This window comes from Nelusetta ayraudi, unplaced genomic scaffold (genome assembly GCF_046127955.1).
Source record: "Nelusetta ayraudi isolate G7.1 ecotype Tasmania unplaced genomic scaffold, CSIRO-AGI_Nayr_v1 ptg000042l, whole genome shotgun sequence".
Classification (NCBI taxonomy): domain Eukaryota; kingdom Metazoa; phylum Chordata; class Actinopteri; order Tetraodontiformes; family Monacanthidae; genus Nelusetta; species Nelusetta ayraudi.
This window is the reverse complement of record NW_027466092.1, coordinates 18,101,600-18,123,920: the sequence shown is the minus strand read 5'-3', so window position 1 is coordinate 18,123,920 and position 22,321 is coordinate 18,101,600. Positions and strand designations below refer to the sequence as shown.

General features: G+C 44.3%; 3 protein-coding genes across 5 annotated transcripts; 1 reads left to right on the top strand and 2 right to left on the bottom strand.

The window, feature by feature from the left end:
* Nucleotides 1-518: 518 nt before the first annotated feature.
* asb3 (ankyrin repeat and SOCS box containing 3) lies at nucleotides 519-4,514 on the bottom strand. 2 transcript variants are annotated; one of them, XM_076035116.1, is made up of 9 exons: nucleotides 4,023-4,514; nucleotides 3,062-3,235; nucleotides 2,856-2,968; nucleotides 2,647-2,779; nucleotides 2,185-2,362; nucleotides 1,830-2,048; nucleotides 1,450-1,752; nucleotides 1,221-1,354; nucleotides 519-818 (listed from the first exon to the last, which is right to left on the bottom strand). In XM_076035116.1, the coding sequence occupies exons 1-9, from the start codon at nucleotides 4,222-4,224 to the stop codon at nucleotides 664-666; spliced, it is 1,611 nt and encodes a 536-aa protein (XP_075891231.1). In that variant the 5' UTR covers nucleotides 4,225-4,514; the 3' UTR covers nucleotides 519-663. The 2 variants fall into 2 exon arrangements, with proteins under 2 accessions (XP_075891231.1, XP_075891232.1); XM_076035117.1 differs by having other exon boundaries at nucleotides 3,062-3,232; nucleotides 4,023-4,513.
* A 647-nt stretch (nucleotides 4,515-5,161) lies between these two features.
* Nucleotides 5,162-10,197, top strand: cunh10orf88 (chromosome unknown C10orf88 homolog). Of its 2 annotated transcripts, XM_076035121.1 has the most exons (9): nucleotides 5,163-5,463; nucleotides 6,123-6,285; nucleotides 6,367-6,564; nucleotides 7,259-7,328; nucleotides 7,409-7,600; nucleotides 7,683-7,811; nucleotides 7,911-8,025; nucleotides 8,124-8,298; nucleotides 9,150-10,197. In XM_076035121.1, the coding sequence occupies exons 2-9, from the start codon at nucleotides 6,146-6,148 to the stop codon at nucleotides 9,358-9,360; spliced, it is 1,230 nt and encodes a 409-aa protein (XP_075891236.1). In that variant the 5' UTR covers nucleotides 5,163-5,463; nucleotides 6,123-6,145; the 3' UTR covers nucleotides 9,361-10,197. The 2 variants fall into 2 exon arrangements, with proteins under 2 accessions (XP_075891235.1, XP_075891236.1); XM_076035120.1 differs by having other exon boundaries at nucleotides 5,162-5,463; nucleotides 7,683-8,025.
* htra1b (HtrA serine peptidase 1b) lies at nucleotides 10,183-20,954 on the bottom strand. Its single transcript, XM_076035118.1, has 10 exons — nucleotides 20,430-20,954; nucleotides 17,483-17,582; nucleotides 17,164-17,278; nucleotides 16,964-17,053; nucleotides 13,151-13,345; nucleotides 13,023-13,055; nucleotides 12,373-12,487; nucleotides 11,892-11,949; nucleotides 11,695-11,790; nucleotides 10,183-10,733 (listed from the first exon to the last, which is right to left on the bottom strand). The coding sequence occupies exons 1-10, from the start codon at nucleotides 20,875-20,877 to the stop codon at nucleotides 10,565-10,567; spliced, it is 1,419 nt and encodes a 472-aa protein (XP_075891233.1). The 5' UTR covers nucleotides 20,878-20,954; the 3' UTR covers nucleotides 10,183-10,564.
* Nucleotides 20,955-22,321: the final 1,367 nt, after the last annotated feature.

Genomic DNA, 22,321 nt, shown 5'->3' with positions numbered 1-22,321 from the left:
GAGTTGTGCAATATTTCGGGTGACCCCTGGTATACACCAAGGGTCGGCAACCTTTACCACTCAAAAAGCCATTTGGACGCGTTTCCTACAGAAATGAAAACACTGGAGCCACAAAAGCCTTTTTTGACATTTAAAATTAAATAACAGTACTAAACATTCTGACACTTTTCCTCTTTAACAATTCTTCATAGTTTGTCTACCTGGGTTTGAAAAGTTCAAGACACGTGTCGAACCCTGGCGGTTGGGATGCATATTAAAAGTGAAAAGATTTCACAAGATCACTATGATCTTTAAATTTAGAATTCCATTTTAGAAATTAACAAACTAAAATAAAATGCATTTTTAAATTAATAAATACTCATCATTTATTTCCCAAAGGCGCAGGAAGCCACGAGCCGCCGACCCCTGGTATATACATCCACTCATGTAATCCATTCGTAATTTGATAACAAGTAGGAAAAACAAAGCAGTTGGCTCTCAGCCATGTAAAACAATGAAAAATATATGCAGCATTGATATTTGCTTCAAAAAAGTGAACTTTTATTTCAAAAGGGTGATCATTATGAGAACAGGTGTTTAGTCACACACTTTCTTCAAGTGACAAGAAATGATGCCATGTGATGGGGATGGCAGGAAATGGCTGTGTGATTGGTTGTGGTGGTTTCAGCCAGGCTCTCTGATGTCTCTAAACTGAAGGAAGGGGTGGAGAATGCGAGGCAAAGGAAGCTCCTGGATGATGTCAGTCCTCATCAGTGCATCTGATCCCAACATTGCTCTGACTTGCAGTCGACAGATGTGGGCCAAGCAGGAGATGGACTCTGGATAAGGAGAAACAGAAAGAGAGAGTGAGAGATAGATAGATAAATAGATAGATAGAGAGAGAGAGAGATAGAGAGAGAGAGAGAGAGAGAGAGAGAGGGAGAGAGAGGGAGAGAGAGAGAGAGAGAGAGAGAGAGAGAGAGAGAGAGAGTGAGAGAGACAGGGAAGGTCAATCAAAACGCCCTCATTGCAGCTGCATTTATTTTCTATTTATTAACACATGGAATGAATGAAACAGCAAACACTGGTTCTCTCTGGATGTATACACCCTGAAAACATCAAATTTAATAGACCTTTAAACAAATGTGCCTTATAAATATTTGACATTATCACTGATTATGAATATGGCCACCATAACTTGTAAATAAATCCAGCAGGCTCTGTGTGTCGTGTCACCAAACCTAAATGTGGACGAGGCTCCCAAGTCCCTTCCTCCTGTCTCCGGGCCAGGATGTTTCTTAATGTGGGGGGCAGAGTGGGCCAGTTCACAAACTCCAGCAGGTAATTTAACACCTCACTGCCTGCCTGCTCAAACCTGCATGGCATCATAGACATAGACACATCAAGTCCAGTACGAACATGCGATACCTTGACCAATATCAGGGTGACAGAGTTGAAAAGACAACAAACATTTGAGGGCCGAGGAGGAGCGAAGGTTCCAGTCCAGCTCGTAGGAGCAGAGGCAGCCAGGAAGGGGCAAAATCTATTTGGCCCAGAGCCACGTGAAGGAGGTCCTGCAGCTCCTGCGGCTCCAGTCTGGCCCTCGCATGAGAAGATGGACTGCAGCCATGGCTGGTTGAAGTATCCGGTCCGGAGAGCCATCTGTGCTCAAGTACAAGCTGCAGAAGGTCTGTTTGGTCCGTTGCCAAAGCATAAATCCAGTCATCCTTGTTGAACTGTGCTCCTGCTGCGACCAGCAGCCGGACCGACTCACTGAAACAGAGTTTAAAAAGGATCTGGAACAAACTGTTTCATTGTGGCCTGTTGATTAAAGGCGCTTCCTTTCGCACCTGTAGGGTTTGTGCGATGTGAAGCTCAAGGCAAGAGACAGAGGTGAGCTGAGGCCGAGGATGCCAGAGCAGTCCTGGGCATCAGGGCTGTAGCTTTCCCTGAGGAGGACCTCCACACATTGATGCTGATGGCTGTTGACGGCTAAGTAGAGTGGACTGACCATGTCGGTGCCTCTGTCACACCCACGATCCGTGACAGCTATCAGCCTCCTGAGAACACTGGGTGGACGACAGTAAGGTATGTGAATATTCAAAGCAAGATAAGTGGATGAATGTCTGCTGAATTAGCAACAGTACTTATCTAAACAATATGTGGAAGCCACACCATGACAGTATTGATAGTGAGCGTTTGTACCCCAAGTGGCCGAACTGTGCAGCAGCATGAATGGCGAGCTGGAACCAGTCACGGCTGCAGGCTATGTTTGGGTCAGCACTGCTGTCCAGGAGGAGGTCTACACAGGCCTGGTGACCTTCCTGAGATGCAATCAGCAATGCTGTAGCTAGATCAGCAGCCTGCACATTCACATTTGCACCTGAAGCACAAACAGTCACAAACAAATAGCAGAGATTCACTATCTTTATTGTCATGATGCAAGTGCAACAAAATGTTCAGGAGTCTCTCTGCTTAAAGATAGAAAGAAAAAAAATAGAAAAAAAAAGAAATACACATGCAAGTTGTTTTTAATATAATTATAACACATAAATACGTTTTTAAAAAAAGAAGATATCAAATATAAAAGATATAAAACAGCTCTATATTTACAGAATGAAAAGAAGAAGAAGCCGAGAGGGGAGTTGTTATAAGACAGACACGTACCGGCATTGATGAGGATCTCCAGACACTCCCTCTGTCCATACTGAGCAGCCACAAACAGTGGAGAGATCTTGTGATCGTCCAGAGCCTCCAGGTTGCACACATTCACCAGGATGCGCACGATCAGAGTGTGACCCTTTAATAACACAGGCGCGTGAATATCTCAACAGCAAGGACGCGTCACCAACGTGTATCTGTGCCTCTTTAATCACCTTATAAACAGCCTGATGGAGGCACGTCCAGCAGGATGCAGTGTGTGTCCCATTGATCTCAGCGCCTTTCCTGACCAGCAGCTCCACAATCTCCTCGAAGCCGCCATCAACAGCTGAGAGGGGGAAAAAAATACATAAAGAGTTCATCCATCCAAAAATGTATAAGGGTGCTGAAATCATGGGTGCATTGTGTACATATATCATACCGGCATACAGAGGGCAGGAGAGGTCATTGGTGAGCTGGTTGATGTTGGCACGAGCTCTCAGGAGGAGGCGGACAACTGCAAGGTGTCCACGCTTCGCCGCCAAGAAGCACGCAGACTCCCCCTCGTGCGTCAGAGAGTTCACGTAAGCTGTGCAATCGCGGCGGGAGCGAGCTGCTGAGAAAGAGAGGATGTCTCCATTAGAAAATCCTTATCCAGGAGAATTAACACTTAATTACAAGATCTTAACTCAGTGCATCTAACGATGCAACCCAGCTATAAAAAGTTTCAGGAGAAATTTAACCAAAAGGGTTTCATGGTTGTGTGGTAAATAGTGTTGTAGCACTCAAGATTGATCTTGGTCTCAAGACCGTCAAAGGTTTTATGCATTTTGTTCATGCTTGGCATGTCATTGTTTTCAGTTAAAAAAATTCTAAGCTAATATATTTTTTAATTTCATGAAGTGAATGTGGGAAGGTGCAAGAGGGACTGGGTGGGCTTCGAACCCCAGACTACCGGGTAATAGTCATGTGCACTAACCAGTCGGCCAAAGGGACATCCCCTTGGCCAAGTAGCCTGGGCACATGATCAATTGGAAGCATAGTGACAGGACCGTCAACTGGCACACAAAGTTGTTCTTTTGAAAATGGTTCGAAATAGCTGGCAAAATAGCAAAATGTTAAAGAAAACGATTGAAAGATACTTTGCTGAAAATAAATAATGCTACTTCATTTATGTAGAAGCAAACTGGGATTAATAAAAAATATATTAGTCATTTGTTCTGTTTTGTTGTGTTTCTTCTTTGATTTGGTCTTGCCTCCAAAATGCCTTGGTCTTGTCTCGGTCACAATACTCTCTGGTCTTGATAATGTTTTGGTCTCGGTTGGGGCGTTCTTGACTACAACACCAGTGGTAAATTCCTGGTTTCTGTACAACAACAACAACAACAAAAAAACTTTCTTACCGCTGACGGCAGACAGGAGCTCCTGCACGCACCCCTTACTGCCAGCGGCCGCGGCCTCATGCAGGGCGTTCCATCCCCGATTGTCCCTGCAGTCCGCGCTGAAGCCGCTCCGGATCAACCTCCTCACCTGCTTCCTGCAGCCCGAACGAGCGGCGGCAGCAATGCTGGACACGCTGTCCTGGTAGCACTCGGAGAAGTCCATGCCCTGTTTCAATTCCAGTAGCTTTTCAATGTCTTACTAGTCGGGTAGGTAGGCAGGGTTAAACTGTGTCACTAAGAACTAAGCATCACTTTAACTAGCTGACAATCCAAATAATTCGGATTAGCAGTTGTTGACGTTGCTCCATCTTCATCAAGGATCACGTGTTGGCTATAAATAACAGACAGCAAGGTGGGAAAACATACAATTGATTTATAGTCTCTGACCTGAACTGACTGAAGTCATTTATAGTCAGATAAACAAACGAGACTATTTCGAGTCGCAGTTAGATGACGTCATTGGACACAACGTGTCCCTACTTTCATGCGTAACAGTCGCAACTAAAATAACATCGGCATTTATTCCAAAATGAATCCTTAAAAAACATAAACCACTGATTTGTGGTGATAAGAAACAATAAAGTAAGTAAACCTTAGTCTAGTATATTATTTATATTATTATTAAAGTATAGTTCTTACACTTTACATTTCATAAAAGTGCAATAAAACACATCAACATTACATTCACGTTAATATTTATGTTATTACGTAGCTAACTTCTTAATAATTCAACGGTCTATAGACTCTACTCTATAAATATTTTATTTTATTTCTTTATTTTTAAATTATGTACTTTTTTCTATTTGCTCTGTATTGTTGCCGTAATTATGGATTAATAAAGGCATTCTATTCCATTATATTTTCTTTCTAAGGCAGAGATACAGAGCCAGGTATGACTTCTTCTGGAATAATATCTCGTTCTTTTAATACTTTATTTTCTTAATTACTAGACGCAGAGAGATAAGCTACACAGGAGTCGAATCCAGTTTGCATGCAGACGTTTGTGGACTATCGGTTGATTCTGGTTCAGTTTATAATAATTAAAGTGAATTCATTTCCTGTGTCGACAGGGGGCAGGAATGCATCTAGAGGTCTCGTCTGCAAAGGAAAAAAAAAACGAAGAAGCTGCAGCAGCTAAACAGACAGCTCTCAAATCAGACTGTCAGCGACCATCGAAATTGTTAAATTGGGTGGGATTTCACGTTTTAATGCTACGGGTTCATCGTGAGCTAAATCAGGTCAACCCACTCTTTATTTCTACATTACATACAGCGCCTCGCTTATCGTGGGCTCGACCTTTAATTTGTCGGGGACGTCTGAAGACATGTTCCGGGGCACTGCAACGAGAAGAGAGCTAACCAGTGCTCACTGTTTGAGCTGAAGAAGCTTTTTCACAGCAAAGGTAATAACGGCTTCCTGATGGCATTTCTTTAAATAATTGAAATGAAATAAAAGGTTTTTGGCTGCATATTTCCCATCCATTTCCTGTTCCGTTCACGTGGTCTTGGGAAATCACGACATTTTTACCAGAGACACTCCAACTTTTCAGATTGCACAGAGTATTTTAGTGTCTGCTGACGACCTAAACCTAAATACGTCATTCATAACTCGCATAAAGGTAGATTTTGGGTGATAGCCAGTATTTATTTATTTATTTATTTATTTATTTATTTTTTGGTGAACGACTGACAATTTAATTGTATGTTTGATGTATTATAAACATGCATCTCCACAATATTAATGTGTGCAGAATGTAAGATTCTCACCATTACATAACAAACCTAAATGGTCATCTTAAACCGAGATTAACTCAGATTAAGAGATTGCAGAGAGAGACACCACTTCACCAAATACTGCCCACGAGGTCCTTACACTAAATTTGCTAAATGCTGAACCAAGGACAGTAATTAATCTCTTATTTAAAATTCCTTTTTTTAAATGAAAATGGACAAAAAGTCCATCTGAGAATAATATTAATAACATTCCTTCATATTTATATGTATATTATTAACCCTTTTGCAAACTTTTTATCCCTGATTTGTCCTCTGTCTTGTGTCGCAGCTGATCTACCGACTCACAGCATCATGGTGGACATCTCTGTGAAGAGTTGGCTCTGTCAAGCTGAAGGACATCACTTGTCCGACGTCCTGCAGCCCGTCTACGTCAGCGATGAAGACGGTTGTGATGAAGACCTCAGTCAGTTGGAGATGGACGAGACAAAAAGGTCATTCCTCAACAATAAAAGCCACACGGCAGCACGTCGTGAGTGTTTCCAGGGGCTAAAACCAGCGGTTTCCCTTGGCAGGTGCAGGCTGGTGCAGCTGGAGCAGCCGGAGGACGACTGTCCGTGTGTGCTGACGCTCAGCTGCAGCTCCTCCCCCCTCACTTCCATCAGCCGCCTGCTGGTCATCAGCCAGGCTCGAACCATGGAGGTGTACAGCCATGAGGGAGATTACTGTGGGACCGCACGGGGGGAGAGAGACGACAGGGTCCAGACAGACAGGTGAACACTCAGGATGCCACAATATTGGGTAGTGGTGCGTGGCTTTTTGAAGACCCGCGGGTCCTGCACTCATCAATAATATGACTCGTTCCAGCCGCCTGGCACAACTGAGTCAATGATCACAACCTGCCTCGACCTGCAACCCGCTGCCATTAAATAGACCAACATGTCTTTGAACACGGCTTATTTATTCCGTCAAAACAGTGGTCATTACAACAGTACATTGCTTTGCCCATTTTATAATATCAATGAGTGTCCTAGTATATCCATATAATAGTATCCATAAATCCCATTCTACATTATTTGAGCCGGCCCAGCCCAATAAAGTGAAAATGTCTCAACTTGGCTGTTAAGTGGATTAAAATGTTGTATATTTTTATTGGATAGTCATAAACTTCAGATTTATATTTAATTTGTGTGGTTTTATCTTTGTTTAATTTGATCTGATAGTGCACGTTTTTAAAATAAAATTTGTGGTTTGTTTTTATCTTTGCTATTCATTTTTTTTTACAATACAATGTTGCCTTTGCTAGTCAGAGTAGTTTTATATGGCCAAAAAACCCACGTGATACACACTGGACCGTGGCAAAACTGTACTGTTGCATCCCTTGTGAACACACACAAGTGGCTCGTTTCTAAAGTTTCTGTGCCGTCTGTTGGCTGATGGGATGTTCCTTCACTGCTCCACCCACAGTCCAGACGGAGGCGTGTTCTACAGGAAACAGCTGACCCTCAAGCATCCATCCTCGGCCTGTGAAGTCAAGGTGATCTCTCGCTCTCCCTGACTGCCTGCGTCTGTGCCCTCTTTCCTCTTCTCCCGCTGACCCTTTAATTGCCCTCCCAGCTGCTGTCTCTGGGTGGACGGCGCAGCATTTCGCTGTGCCGAGTCGTTGTTGGCATGTGGCAGGTCCCGTCCAGCCCGGCGTACGGTGCCACCATCGACATGCAGCAGGTGCAGAGTCTGGTGGAGGAGATGGGGACCAGTCTGTCGCCAGGAGCCCAGAACCTGATGGACATGGTCCGTGTCCAGCAGCTGGTCAGTGGAGATGATGGCTGAACACCATCGACCTGTTCTTCCTCCTTTCCACTCGTTAACATTGAGCCTTGTTTCTCTGCAGAACCAGAGCAGCGCTGTGGGGGGGTTCCTGCCTCTACTGATGGGCGGGGGGCTCTTCTCTGCTCGGATGCCTCCAGCTGCCACCCAGGCCCCTCCCCTGCTGGCTGACCCAGTAGCATCACTGTTAGCTGTGAATATGGAATCACCTACTGTTCTGATCAGGTCGCACAATGTCCACTGTCACTTTGAAATAGAAGAACTCTTAATTGTCTTCGTCCTGCGTCAACAGCTTCCCCCGCACTCCATCCCACGAGCACACGAGACGCCACCCAGTCAGAATGGAGTCGTTTCAGAAGGCTGTTCCTCCCCCGAGCTGCATTCACCACTGAATGGCAAAGACGCAGGTAATCAGATGAGATCAGGTCTGAGTCAGGGCTACCAATCAGTGTTTCTGATGTCGGGGAGGGTTTTCCACAGTCACGTGCGGTGGTCTTCTCTGCAGCTCGTGGCGATAGCAGCGGCCCGCTGAGTCGGGACGAGTTGACGGACATGATGTCCCACATCCTGAAGGGCCAGGGAGGCAACAATCTACTTCCTGTACTCCAGGGTGTCTGCGGTCAGGTGACCAAGCTGAGACTGGATGACGTGGCAGAGGAGAAGATGAGGAACGGCTCGTGGTGGGTTCTTCCTCTCAGGTCTTCACATTACTATGGTCTGTTATCATCACTTCCTGTCACACCCCGACAAGGTGAAAAGTCCCTCTTCAGTCTCATCCTGAGAAGATTCTGAAGTGGAGCTATCGGAAAAATACAGTCACATTTCAAGCTTGACTCTAAAATTATGACTTTGGCACTCAGATCCATCTCATTTGGTCAGAGGGCTCACTGTTTCTCACTTGCTCAGTGATACATAAAGATTCAATTCCCAGTGCAGTTGTGCTCTATAATAGCACTCCTAGCGTGTCTCTCGTCAAAACACATTGCTTGTTTAAACAACCATATAGGCCCGTGTGGATTGGGCAGAATGTTTTGTGTCGAATACTTCTTCAGTTCTTGGATTTGATTGTGAAGCGGCTGAAGGGAGCGGCTGTCAGTCTCTGACGCCATCTGCTTGGCTGCACATTGATGAAAGAGGTTCTTTGTCGGACCGTGGTGACTCCTGTGGGCTGACAGGACATCAGCTGATTGTGAGGGGGAGGCGGAGCTCAGTGCTTTGTCTTCATGACAACGGGACAGTGCCAGCACACTCACATATACAGGTCTAGAACTCAGAGATCACAAGTTTGGAGAAGGTAAATGTCGAGGAGATGGTTTTGTGCTTTTTCTTAATGCGATGGTGTGTCGCGGGTGATGAGATGAGACACGGAGGTGGAGGAAACTTTCAACCTCAAGCTTGTAGACTTTTGCAGTGCATTCTGGATCCGACCTGCAGAGAGGACAGATTTTTCAAGTCCTCCCTCCATCACTGTTTTTTTTTCTTGATCGTGTCTGTTTTATCTTTATCTGTGTGTGTGTGGCGCCCCCTGCAGGGAGCTGGATGCAGTCATGGATCGTCGTCTTGAGCAAATGGAGAAGCGGCTGAAGGAGCATCTGGACCGCCGCCTGGACGCCCTGGAGCTGAAGATTGAGACGCTTTTAATGAACGTCCTGCCACAGATGACCACTGGGGGCAGCACAGCAGTGGAAGGACCTGCCTCCTGCAGACCTCCAGAGGCAGCAGCAGCAGCAGCCAGCCACTGAGCTCCTCTGAAGGACTAACCCACCCATAACAGACTAACCTGTAATGGTTTGTTTTATATATGTGAAGGAAGGATTTTGTGCACCAGGCCCGATGGAGGTCCGGCCAACACAGAAACACTGGAAAATAACAGCGCTGTGTGGCGAGCGAGCCCCCTCAAGCTTTGGACAGATTCAGGTCAGTGTCTCCTGGTGCCGTGCTTGACGGCCAAATATGAGTCAGGACCGACTGTAGCCAGTTCAAAGTGCTGAGTTGTGGATATTCTGTGTACACTGGCCTTCGCTAGCCAGGCGTTCTGGCAGTGCTGACTCATAATGGGACTGGAGAAGTGCAGCTTGAGGTTGAGAACACGGCACAAATCCCAGGAAATATGGTTGACTTGAAATTTCCTTCAAAGTGGATCCAGCTGGATAAACTGCAGAGTGCGTTTCATCCTGAAGACGACGGCTGGTATCGAAGTCAAAACTAAATTTAACTTTAGACAGCAGCTTTTTGAATGTTTTCAGCTCTGTTTTAACAGTTGCCGCTGGCTGACCCCTTGTATGAACCTCATCGCGTCAGGGTAACTGACTCAAACCTTATGTAACAGACACACCCAGGTTGTATCACACTCAAACGTCATTGTTTCAGCACAGATGTATGTATGTATGCGTGTATGTATGTAACGGTCTCTCTGAGGACATCGCTCTGCTGCGGTTTCTTAACCTTATTACTGTGTAATGTCTGGCATGAATTGTAATAAAACCATAATTTTATTAATTTTTATGAGAAGGACCTTCATCCAGGTTTAAAAACGGCAGCACCACTAAGCCTGCAAATAAACAAAACTTTTCAAAATAGTTTTATTCTCTTCCATCTTTTCAAAAAAACAATTATAAAAATATTCATCAAGTACAAACCAAATAAAAACAGGACGTTAGCCTGCTGCAGCCACCACTAGGGGGCTTCATAATGAAACAAACCCTGATGACAGGGAGAGGAAACTAACTTATGTTAGAAGTCTGACATGTGAAGACTTCCTGTCCCAGAGTGAAGATGTATGAAGGTGGAGGGAGGGAGGGAGGGAGGAGGACTAAACACCTCGTCCTTAAACACACAAACATCTGGCCACTGCTAGCGTTTGTCAAAAGTGTTCGTGTTCGATTGACTGAAAAACAGGTCGAGCCAGCTCGGATCGCGTCGGGCCTCAGGGTCAAGGTCAAGGGGTCAAGGCTCAACCTCCTCCGGGACGATGGTGAGGATGACGTCCTCGTTGCCCCGCCTCACCACAGTCCGCAGCGTTTCATCCCGCTTGATGGCGGCGCTCACGTCACTGGCAGAAGTGACGGGTTCGCCGTTGATGCTGATGATGACATCACTCTCCCGGAGGCCGGCTCTGTCGCAACAGAAATCAGAGGGGGGGGGGAAGCAAAAGAAATGTGAAATTTTGATTTCCTTGAAAAGACAATCCGACAGTCGATACTTTGCATGATCTCAAATGAGAAGGAGACACTTGTTCTTTCTTTGGTTGTTTTGGTTTTGGATTATCTAATTCAGTTTAAGACACATTTGGGTCAAATTTTCTTAAATTGACGCTACACTGTAGCTAACGGCGCTATTAGCATCACACCGCAGTTGGGATCGATTGAGTAACGCTACTCCAGTTAATAGGCACCAGCTGAAAGTGATGAGGGTCTCCGAGGAGGGAGGGAATTGACGGGGGTGGTACTTTTAGAAACAAAAACAAGGATCTGACCTAAAAACCCTCCACAACATCGGAAACAGCGAACAAAGACAGGAGGCACAACCAGACACGCAGGAAGCACAAGGCAGAAACACCTCCAGACGTTGTTCACCAACTCCTTCACCCACAAGTAATTTCTCAACATTCTCCCTGTTCTGCCTCCGTCTGCGCCGACTGGACCGCCTGACCTTCCTGCCGCGGGAAGTTTGACCATTTCAGCAGAAAAAACATTTGCGTCTCTACTTCTAAAAAAGCCAAACGGAGGTTAAAAAGACTGCCAAGGGGAACTTTCCACTCTCGCAGCAGCAGGTTAATGCTGGAGAGTCGCGCTCTCAGCGGTTTCAGGCTCTCACCTGCACAAACACACTCGACAACAGGAAAACACACATCAGCTGCCGTCAGAGCGGGAGCCGCAGCTGCGGCTTGACTTCGCCAGGCTGTTTTTAATAAATCTGCTGCCAGTGTAAAGCATTTCATTACCCTCCCGTCCTCACTGGCGGGGAAATCAGACAAACCTTTGGGCGATTGATGTGGAGATGCAGGTCATCTGAGCATGGCGGACCACCAGGAGGAGATGGTGGGCGTAAGAACTCAAAGCAAAGGTGAAACTCACGTCTCGGCGGGAGTCCGGCTGATCACTTCGATGACGTACGCCCCAGAGGTGACATCCGGGAAGTCCGGCTGCCTCTCCTTAAGGTCTGTGGCCAGCCTGTGGAACAAAGCAAACGCACCATCACATTTGGATCTGGCTAAACCGAGCAGAATTGATTTGATTCTGTTTAAAGGTATTAAATGCATCGGAGAGCTTACGCTGACGTGAGACTCATCATTCGGACTCCGATATATTTCTTCTTTGCGACAGCTTTACCTACAGAGCAGAAACAGTGCCTCAATCAGTGAAAGTCAACATCCAAAAGAATATGTGTTGATCCTGATTATATGAAGTGACACCGTGGAGGATTTGAGCCCCAAAATGTGACTAAAATCTGCAAAACTCTAATTGGATTTTGTTTTTTTTAATGAATTTTTATAAAGATTATTTTGAGTATTTGGTTTAGCAAGACAAACATAAATAAAACGACTCAACTAACTCTAAACAACAGGCCATAACTGACAACCAACAAGCATTGGAGACCCGTTGCAAACTTCAGAAACAATCTTTGATTCCTTTGTGAAGAATTAGATTAAAAACGGTTGTGTAGTCCCTGGAGTCTGGATTTCAAACAAGAAGTTACACAATGTGTTGTGTTAAGGGCCTTGGCTCGCAGTTGGATTTAAAACGTTTCATAACCTTTGGCCTGGCGGTCGTGGGACTCGGCCAGAAACTGTCGGATCTTGTCTGATGGGATGGCGAAGGAGATTCCTGCTGTGACTTTCAGAGTGTTGATACCAATCACCTCCCCGTCCTGAAGGTGGCGTCACACAAACACACACACACACACACACACACACACACACACACACACACACACACACACACACACACACACAAAGTGAAAACTGGCCTTCAATAGCTGAGGCTCATCAGAGTCATCTGTGGGTGGTAGTTAAGTGCCAGCTTTTTGCGAAACTCTGGGTTTTATGACCAAATGGGAACTTTATGAGCGGTGCTCAATGTTTATGTTAGATTATGGTCTTCTCTCCCTTTCTGTTTTGTAATGTAATCACACTCTGGAGAGAGATGGAGGATAGTGACGTAAGTATAATTCTCAGGCTGATAATAAAACCCGACTCCACCTCACTGGGTCCGAATGAGCTGAGAAAAACCCATTAGAACACTTCAGTCGTTAAAGAATTATGGGATGGGACAGTTTTACACTGACTCACTACAATCCAGATTTTTTTTAAACACATTGTTGGGTAATTCAATTTTAACTGTTTATCCATCTTTGTTTTTAAACTACACTTCACCACCAGGAGGCAGCCTGATTTCTTACTCACCAAATTGACTAGTGGTCCTCCAGAGTTGCCGTACTGCAAGAAAAACATTGAATTTTTAATATTAAACTCTGTGTTTGTAGGAGGTTTCACCAAAGTCTTGTGATATATGTGTCTGCATGTGGACTTACGTTGATGATTGCGTCTGTCTGGATGTAGTCCATGTCTGAGTTGCGGAGACCCAGCTCCTTGCCCCCCCTCTGGGTGGTGCTGACAATACCCGTGGTGACGGTGTTCTGCAGGGAGAACGGGCTACCAATGGCAACCACAAACTCGCCAGGGCGCAGGTCCGCCGAGCGTCCGAGCAGCAGCACTGGCAGCTTAATCTACACCGCAAGGGGAGCAGGACAAGAGAGAGAGTATGGGGATGAACTCATTGATTAGAGGAGGAACTGTTTGGTTGACTGTCCTCCGGTCCAGGTGGTGGCGCTAGCTGCGTCAACGCACACCTGTGTAACGTTGATACTTATTTTGAGTGCGAATCAGGAGAGAGAAGTTTAGCATGCATTGAGCTTGTGTCCTGTTGCGATCTTAGTACTTTGCATGCTAGCTACTGGATAGCATCTTTTCTGTTCTTAATGAAACAGTAGAAGAAGAAGATCCATGATAGAAGCATCAGTCCACAATGTTCACAGACCTTTGGAAGGCCTCAGGGGAACCACAGATACCACCAGAACACACAACACTTTTTAAAAGGTGTTGATTTCCTGCAACGTGCTGACTTAGTTTTTCATTTCGTTTCGTTTAGTTTCGTTTCTCAAACTTCCACCCATAAGATGATTTTAGGCCTGAGGTCTTTTTGGTCTCTCCAGGTTGACTGTAACTCTGTTCCACAGAGTCTTGTGATTGGCTGACTCTTTACAACCTTGCACATTGACCCACTTCAACTCCAGATGTGACACCAAGGCGTCAACGTGTGGTAGTTTTTGTGCATCTAAGTGTATGTGTATGTGTGTCATGACACATCTGTTGCCAGGTTCTTCTCTTTAAGAACGACCGGAGATTCTGACCAGTTTGAGATAATTTAGTAATGAACTGCAAAAGTGTGATTCATACTACATCACTGGTGACACTCAAGACAGTGTGTTTTGGTTGGAGAAAATGAAAAATAGGCAGCTCTACAATAATCTAAATGTACTTTTACAGTTAGCAAGTTCTTCACTTAAACAAGCTTGCAGCCTACAACAATGCCTGCAAACTACCACCCATGCTTATAAAACTAGTCAGTGAATAGTGAGGCACGAACGTCATAATGTGAAGAAACCCTAATTCACACTGAATTGGCAGTTACGGTATTTTCAAAAATTTCCACTTAATTACAATGCCGAGAGAGCAGTACGTTATTGTTGACTTACATACCAATGTTGTAATTACATTATTTAAATAAGAAGTAAGGGTTGGTTTGAGGCATAATTCTTGAGAATGTGTCCCACCCTTGTCCTGGCCTGGGTTTTTATCCACTTAGCAGTAACACCGGTGCACCGCAGGGGTGTGTCTCAAGTCCCTTCCTGTTCACGTTTTTCACAGAGGTTTCCAAAATCTGTTGCCACAACACAATTTCACAGCCACCATAAGTATGACATCAGGAGACTAAGTATATCAGATCCACAGGTTTTTAAAGTTCAGTTATACAGTTGGGGGACTTTTGTATTCTGCCAGATTATATTCTCACATACTCAGTTTCCTCTCCTCTACCAAGATGTGTAAGGTCTTAAGTTTACTGTTTTCCTCAGACAGAAGGAGGACAGGTGTTAACCAAAACAGCATTGATAGATAAATTCCATTTTATGCAGGTTACTTTATTACAAGTTGAAGGTTGGCTTTTTGAGTTTGCAGTTGGCTACTTCATAACCACTGCAGTCAGAATACATCTTGTCTGTTTACTGACATACATGAAAAGGTGTAGATGACAGTCTGGGGAAATAAATGTTACTGGAAGTACTGTGCGACTTCTACGAGAGGACATGTTGCTTTTACACTGTAGCTTATAAATGTGCTGTTGTCTGCTGACATTATCTAGCAGCGTGTGTGGCTGTCGGCACACAAGTCCTTACATGATGCTTGAGTGATACACCCATGCCGACTGTTGACTCATGCACATGTAACTTGCGGATGACAACAGTGGAGGCGTCCCATTTTGGTTTTCCAACTTGTGCTCTGAATGGGGTCACAAAAACTTTTCCAGCATTGAAGCAGAAGTGTTTCTGCTTCCCAGCTACTCAGAGTACACCTTTCATCCCGCTCAGACAGAACCACTAGGTTATGTGTTCTCTCTAGACCAGTGCATTGCAGGACAGAACGGCTGCTATGAGGACAAAGTGGTGCTTTGCATAATAGCAGATGTTTACGTCTTCGGTGAGCACACTCTCCCTCTCACACACTCTGCGGGCTGTTTTCAACAGTCAGATTAAATATGGATCAGTTGGCCTTCAGACAAACTGCCCTCTTTAATCCCCATAATCTAACTAGATCATCCGACGGTGTTCTGCACACGTGCTGTGAAGAGCAGTGTGCATTGAGGAGGAACCGCTTGGTCAAAACAGCAGCACATCATGCCGGCACACGATCAGAGCAAGCAGCTCCTTGGTGCTGGTTCTTGTCTTAATGATCGTCATGCGTTCTGCCACGTCCTTAATAACGTGACATCCCTCCCTGTCTCACAACCAGCCTGTTTGTTTCTCTTTGTACTTTGAATAACATCAGATTCTACGATGAGGCGGGACTTTGCTGCTTTTATCTTGTAAAATTGTTGGTCTGGCCCCCTAAAAGCATCTCAAACGTCCAAAAGCAGATGGCAGGAATGATATGTGTGTATGGATGGTGCCTTGCAGGTCTGAACATGCAACCACCAGGAGTCAGAAACACACCATCTATCTGCTATAATCACCTTATATGTGATTATAGAGGATGGTGTTGTGTATTTCTACCTAAATTGGTATAAAAAATAAATAAATAAAAAAATCTATGAAATTATCTGCTCTTGGTATTTCACACTTTGCCTGCTCCTCATTCAGTTCACACATGCTCTTTTTTTCTGAGACCGTTTACTGAGCCATAAAGTTCTTTATGTGGTCGTTAAACTGTGGCCCAGATGGCCTGACACTCCGTCTCATGTCTGTCCTGTTGGTTTGAATCCAATAAACGCTGTGACCTCATGTTCCCATCTGACCCCCTGGACATCGAGAAGAGAAGAGAAAAGAAAAAAAAAGTACACTGAAGGCAACACAAGAACCAGACTGGAGCCACACCACCAGACTTTTCTCCTGCCCTGCTCCACATCCCGTCTTGATGAGTCATCGCACTGTCTCTCCACTGAGCCGAAACCGCGTCTTCATGCTTTCAGAGAGGTCAGCAAGCATTCCTGTTTTCTAAAAGGGAAAACATGCTGCTGGTGGAAATTAGGAGCGACTAATCCCCTCAGAGACAACCTTTGAGACCGGAAAAATCAGGGTCGTTCAAGTAGAAGGAGTTTGCCGTTACAGTCACGGGGGTTTTGCTGAAACAAAAACTCAAAGTGTGGATGCTGCAGTTTTACCAAAATCAGACAGGATTCTACAATTAAAAGATTAGCAAACACTGACACTAAAGGCTTTTCTCTTCTCCTGGTTGACTTTGACAATGGGTAGATATAGATAGATAGATAGATAGATAGATAGATGGACAGACAGAGGCAGAAAGAGGGAGATGTACATTATTGACGCTACACTGTTGCAACACTGAAAACATACAAAACAGTAAACTATACAGCAATTATAAAAGAGTAAGAAAGAAAGAGAATCCAGTAAGAAAGAGAGTCTAATTCCAGTTTTGCCAAAAGGATCTCCCCTTCCAAATGTTTCTTATGGGCTCTTTCCAAGATTTGTAGTACATCCATCAGATATAGGAAATGTTCTGACCGGTCGGCCAGGTTAGGATTCCACAGCCCACTACCCCCCACTCCTTACCGGTGTGTCGATCTTGATGAGAGCGATGTCGGCCTTCTCGTCCACGTCTTTGATCTTGGCGTCAAACATGGCTCCGCTCTTAAGCTCCACCTGCGGGAAATAAGAATACTTTCATCTCGCGATCGTACACAGTCACCGGTCAAGCATGAGGCTGAACACAAAAAAAAAACAAAACAGCGCCCCGTGCCTGCTGGCTGTACCTTGACTCGTTGCTTGTTGGCCACTACATGGGCATTAGTGACAATGAGTCCATTCTCGGACACGACAAAGCCGGATCCGCTGGCGACGGCCACCTCGCGCTTTGAGAAGGCCATCCTGAGCAGAGGGACGGGGACGTCAATGTCAAGTAAAGCAAGTAAAGTAAAATGTCTGTGCCAGCAGGGGGTGATAGTGTCAAAAATTAAATAAACAGCATTATGAAAAACAATGTTTTTTCAGTAGTGTATCACATACAAGACTTATTTAAAAAAATAATAATAATATTGCTAACAAGTGCAAGAGATTTGGAGTCCTTCTTACTTGCGAAAAAGTTCAATGTGAACGACGGCAGGCGCAATCTTCTCCACCACGTCAGCGATGAAGTTATACTTGTAGCGGAGACTGTCAGGATTCCGCTGAGCTGCAGGAATCAGGCAGATTGCCACTGTTAGCCTTAGCCACTATTAGCCTTCGCTGCTAGACGCTGTTTGCATGAATAAAATGAATAAATGCGAGAACCACTAACCTAAACGCATGGCATTGGTGATGAAAGCTGTTCTTTTATGTTACTGATGATAATAATAATAATAATAATAATAATAATAATAATAATAATAATAATAATAATGATAATAATGATAACAATAATAATAATAATTATTATAATAATAATATAATAATAATTATAATAATAATAAATTATTATTATTATTATTATTATTATTATTTGATAATAATAATAATAATAATAATAATAATAATAATAATAATAATTATTATTATTATTATTATTATTATTATTATTATTATTATTATTATTATTATTATATTAACTGTTGAATTTGAGCCTTTAACTCTGGATCTTAGATTAGAGGTTCTTTTTATTTCTGAATATACCTGTATCCACCATGTACATCAGTGCAACACTCTCATGTGTGTTTGTGTGTGTGTGTGTGTGTGTGTGTGTGTGTGTGTGTGTGTATAGTGTATGTTCATTTTTGGCTGCAGCTCCAAGATGAGCTGAATGGAGGCAGTCAGACAGGCAGAGGATAAACACACTGCAAGTGTAACTACACACACACACACACGAGCAAACACATACCACTTAATTTAGTTCAAAACATTTCTTCTGCATGCTGAGTGAGGTTGTATTGACAAATCTGCCCCTCAAAACATCTCAAGTAAAATTGCTGGAACGTGTTCTACATGCTGGAAGTTCTACATACAACGTGCAGCATTATTTTTTTAACTGCTGATTTATTAGATATGTGGACCGCTGTCAGACAAACTATAATCAGAGCAGGACTGCATGTTAATTCTGACACCGAGCCAGAGAGAGAAAAACAATCACCATCTAACAATGTTTTGGCCATATATCCTACCCAAGTCTTTACGGAGAGTAGAATTGAATAAAAGGAAAGAAGAAAATAGTAACAACAAAAATCAGGGTAAAATGTTTGTCTGACCTACATCTGCGCTGCTCAGGAAGTTACACAATGGAGAACTCGGCTCCAAGGGATGAGTCATTGGAGAGGACTTGTTTTGTGCGTGCGTGCATGCGTGTGTGCGTGCGTGCGTGTGTGTGTGTGTGTATGTGTGTGTTACTGACATCTTCCAGACTTGTTTTTTTCTGATTGGATCCAGTTGGACTGTGGTGTGGTGATAGACAGATTGGAGAGGAGACAAGATGAGTCGTGTCAAAGAGAGGTGGGGGAGGTAGAAGAGGAAGGAAGGGTGAGGAAGAAGCTCGGATGTAAGCAGGTGGAAGGTGAGAACATCCAGACTGGGATAGAGGTGAGAGAAGTCAGAAGGAAAAGCCTGTTTGAAACACATGCACATACGTTTTCCAAACATGCAATACTTCTACGCTTCTGTCTAATTGTCTAATTCTAGTGTGTGTTGTGTTGTGCTGTTTGGCTGTGATCGTCTGTTGTGCTGAAATTAATTTTTTTGTAAGACTCAGGAGTTGACAGCCAACTTCCAGATCTCTCTGAAAGAGACGTTTGGAGCTTTGTTACACTCAACTCAGCGGGTCCTCTGCCTGCATCTGTTACACTGTCATCTGCATTATCTCACAGCAGCTGGCTTTAGATCTTGATCTTGATTTGTTGGCCTCTAGAGGCCAACACAGGAAATTCGTCTTAAAACATCAGTTCCACTCGACGTTGATACTGACAGCAGATTCATTGCTTCTTTCATCGGCAAGCAGAGGTTGCAAAAGCATTCACATTCTGTACTTAAGTACAAGTACAAATACTTGTGTAAAAAAAAAACTCTGGTAAAAGTAATGATTCAACTCTATTACTCAAGTAAAAGTAAAAAGTGCAGGTTCTGAAATGTACTTAAGTAAAAAGTATATACTTTTCCATTAATGAAACAATCATAAAACAATCATTGATAATTTTGCAAATTGGGGTCAGGGACAAGGTGAAGAGCCTGGGTTGGAACTTCAAAGATTCAGCTCATGATGTGTCCTTGATGTTCTTATCACAATTGTAACCATTGGAATAATTGTTCAAGCTTCCAGGAAATGAGTAAGAACTTTTCTGAGCCACGTTACCTTGGGATAGAAGAAGACTGTCAGACATCCAGAACCCAGGGTGATCTCAGGGTGACCGGAGGTCAGAGGTCTTGATCTCAATTCTAACAGCGTTGCTACTTTCAATGCAATACTTTCTTTTTCTTTTTCAACTGCAGCACAACCAATGTTTACACTTCTAATAACAATAACAAATGTTGTTTCCTACATGTTTATTTTTCTCTCCCAAGCCATGGTACTCTAAAATAATCTCCCTGTTTGATCCACTTTTATATCACATGACAGCATAATTCAAACATCTCAAATTCAAGCATCAACATCTAGAACAAATAAGTGAAGCGTATTACTTAGAACAGAATTTGTATCTTTTAAACACAACGGTAAAGAGCAAATGACAGAAAATTACATTTTCCAATGTAAGGGGAAGAAAGTCCAGATATTGTGCACAAATGTAGAAAAGTTAAAAGTAAACAGTCGTTGGGGGAAAAAAATACTCAGGTGAAGTACAGGTACCGGAAAAATCTACTTCAGTGCAGTAACGAAATATTTGTACTTCGCTACTTCCCACCTCTGTCAGCAAGTGATTTATCATCTTCAACCATTGTCACGGAGAACCTGAGGAAAGTGGATTTCTAATTTTCCCCTCTTTGACATCACCGACATCTTACGTGTTCGAAATAAATAAAATAAAATCAATCAAACCACAAGCACACCCACACAGAGGCTCACCTTTACCGCAGGCTCCCCTCTGGATGAAGATCGCCGGTGGCTGCTGCAGCTTTATCGCCCGGTTGCTGACGCGCTTCAGCTCGCAGACGTTCCGGTAGGACACGCCGTCGCTCCCGCACACCGCCTCGGAGCTGCGGCACGCGCACACGCCGGCCGAGCCCCTCCGTCGGACGGTGGCGGACACCTCCACGCCGCCGGTCACCTGGCACTCCATCCCCTCGGCGCACTCGCTGTCCCCGGCGCCGCCGCACGTCTCGCCCTCGCCAGAAGCGCACACCGGGCAGCAGTCGCAGCGGTCCAGCACGTCCCCGGCCAGGCAGTCGGCAGGGATCGGTGCGCACTGGGACTTGTCGCAGCGCTCCGGACAGCCGATGGCGGAGCGTCTGACCACACGGGCCCCGTCCAGCAGAGAGGGGGTCAGGGCGCAGAGGATGAACCAGAGTCGCATGATGGAGCAGAGTTTGGAGCAGGCTGATGGAAGTTGTCAAAGTGTCCCGTTCGCAGAGATGTAAGTGCTGAACTTCAATGGCTCCGGTGGGACCGTTTATAACGGCCACGGGATGAAAACAAGGCGCCATTGGTTGATGTGCGTGACGTCACGTCGATAGTAGGAGGAGATGAGAAGTTGGTGTGCTATCACAATTTATCCTAACACACATATTCCGCTGTACACTCTCTTTTCCAAATATCCTGTAGCGCATTCATTATGTGTCAGTTGTGAATGAGCCGTGGGCATGATTTTCAGCAAGTCTCTTATTAATAAGATAAACTAATTCATTAATGGATGAACAATTGATTTAATGATACATTCATGAGGATTATTGATTGATTGAGATCAGATCAATAACTACAGCATTTCTATAAGATCCGATGGACTGGATGGCTTGTTGGACGTACAAACATAAAAAAAACAACAAAGATGACATAACCTGAAATCCGAGGCACAAGCAGCATGCCAGACCTAACTGAACCTGTCAGCAGCTTTCCATCGGACTCTATTTCATAATCACCCCCCAGATGACTCTCTGTCAGTCAGCGCTGGTGGGCAATAATTGATTTTTCCAATCAAAGATCAATTGAGAGATGGAAGAATTAAAAATAACGAAATTCTCGACTCTGAGCAACAAACCTGATCAGTAGTCAGCAGGTGGGCTCCTTTAAAAATGAAACTCTCCTTCTTAACTTTGTGACGTTTGATGTTGTACATTTGGCAGGCTGATGTTCAGGTACGACACTTGAAAGCTCCAGCGCTGTTTATCGACAGAACCTTTATTTAGCAGAGAGGCGTCATGGAAAATGTCAGACCCGAACGGTGCAACACACGTGACATTTTACATGACATCACATGCGTCGTCACATGATTTTTAATCACTGGAAAAGGCAGTTAAAAACAAACATCATTCTGTTGGATAAGACCGATGCCTGTTAAAATAGTACGTCATTGTATTGTTAAACACTCCCACTGGCCAAAAACAATGAGCTTGGCTCAGCTTTGAGAACTGGATTATGTTCTTGCTGCTGCAGCAATGAGAATATCAAAGCCTTCAAATCACCAAAAGAAGAAATGCTCTGCAAAAGAACTATGACAGAGAAGATATGCAGCCCAACCTTAAAAATGGACATGAACATCAGAGGGGAGGCTCACTGTGATGTGCAGTAAGGAGAAGAAAACTTGGTAAATTTCCCCAAAAGGCTTCATGTTGGACCGCTGCTAATTTCCTGGACTCTTGCAGCTGCTCATTCTCCACCATGTGTGTGTTTATTTCCAACTCAAACACTCGCTCACGAGTCCCTACATAGCAAACTGTTGGACTGAAGGCTTGTTGAAATGGCCTTCATATGGTTCCCACCACCAACATTAAACGAAATGGATCCCAGCAGGTCCACAGAAC

Bases quoted from the DNA above. Each gene is read 5' to 3' on its own strand.
- asb3 (XM_076035116.1), bottom strand. From the start codon at position 4,224: ATGGACTTCTCCGAGTGCTACCAGGACAGCGTGTCCAGCATTGCTGCC. The intron at 2,363-2,646 runs GTACGTGTCTGT...TTTGTGCTTCAG, and splicing joins GGAGATCCTCATCAATGCCG to GTGCAAATGTGAATGTGCAG. The intron at 1,355-1,449 runs GTTTGTTGTCTT...GATGCCATGCAG, and splicing joins CTCCTCCTCGGCCCTCAAAT to GTTTGAGCAGGCAGGCAGTG.
- cunh10orf88 (XM_076035120.1), top strand. From the start codon at position 6,146: ATGGTGGACATCTCTGTGAAGAGTTGGCTCTGTCAAGCTGAAGGACAT. The intron at 7,329-7,408 runs GTGATCTCTCGC...TTGCCCTCCCAG, and splicing joins CCTCGGCCTGTGAAGTCAAG to CTGCTGTCTCTGGGTGGACG. The intron at 8,026-8,123 runs GTAATCAGATGA...TCTTCTCTGCAG, and splicing joins ACTGAATGGCAAAGACGCAG to CTCGTGGCGATAGCAGCGGC.
- htra1b (XM_076035118.1), bottom strand. From the start codon at position 20,877: ATGCGACTCTGGTTCATCCTCTGCGCCCTGACCCCCTCTCTGCTGGAC. The intron at 17,583-20,429 runs GTGAGCCTCTGT...TGATTCCTGCAG, and splicing joins GAGGGGAGCCTGCGGTAAAG to CTCAGCGGAATCCTGACAGT. The intron at 11,791-11,891 runs GTAAGCTCTCCG...TTTGTTCCACAG, and splicing joins ATGATGAGTCTCACGTCAGC to GCTGGCCACAGACCTTAAGG.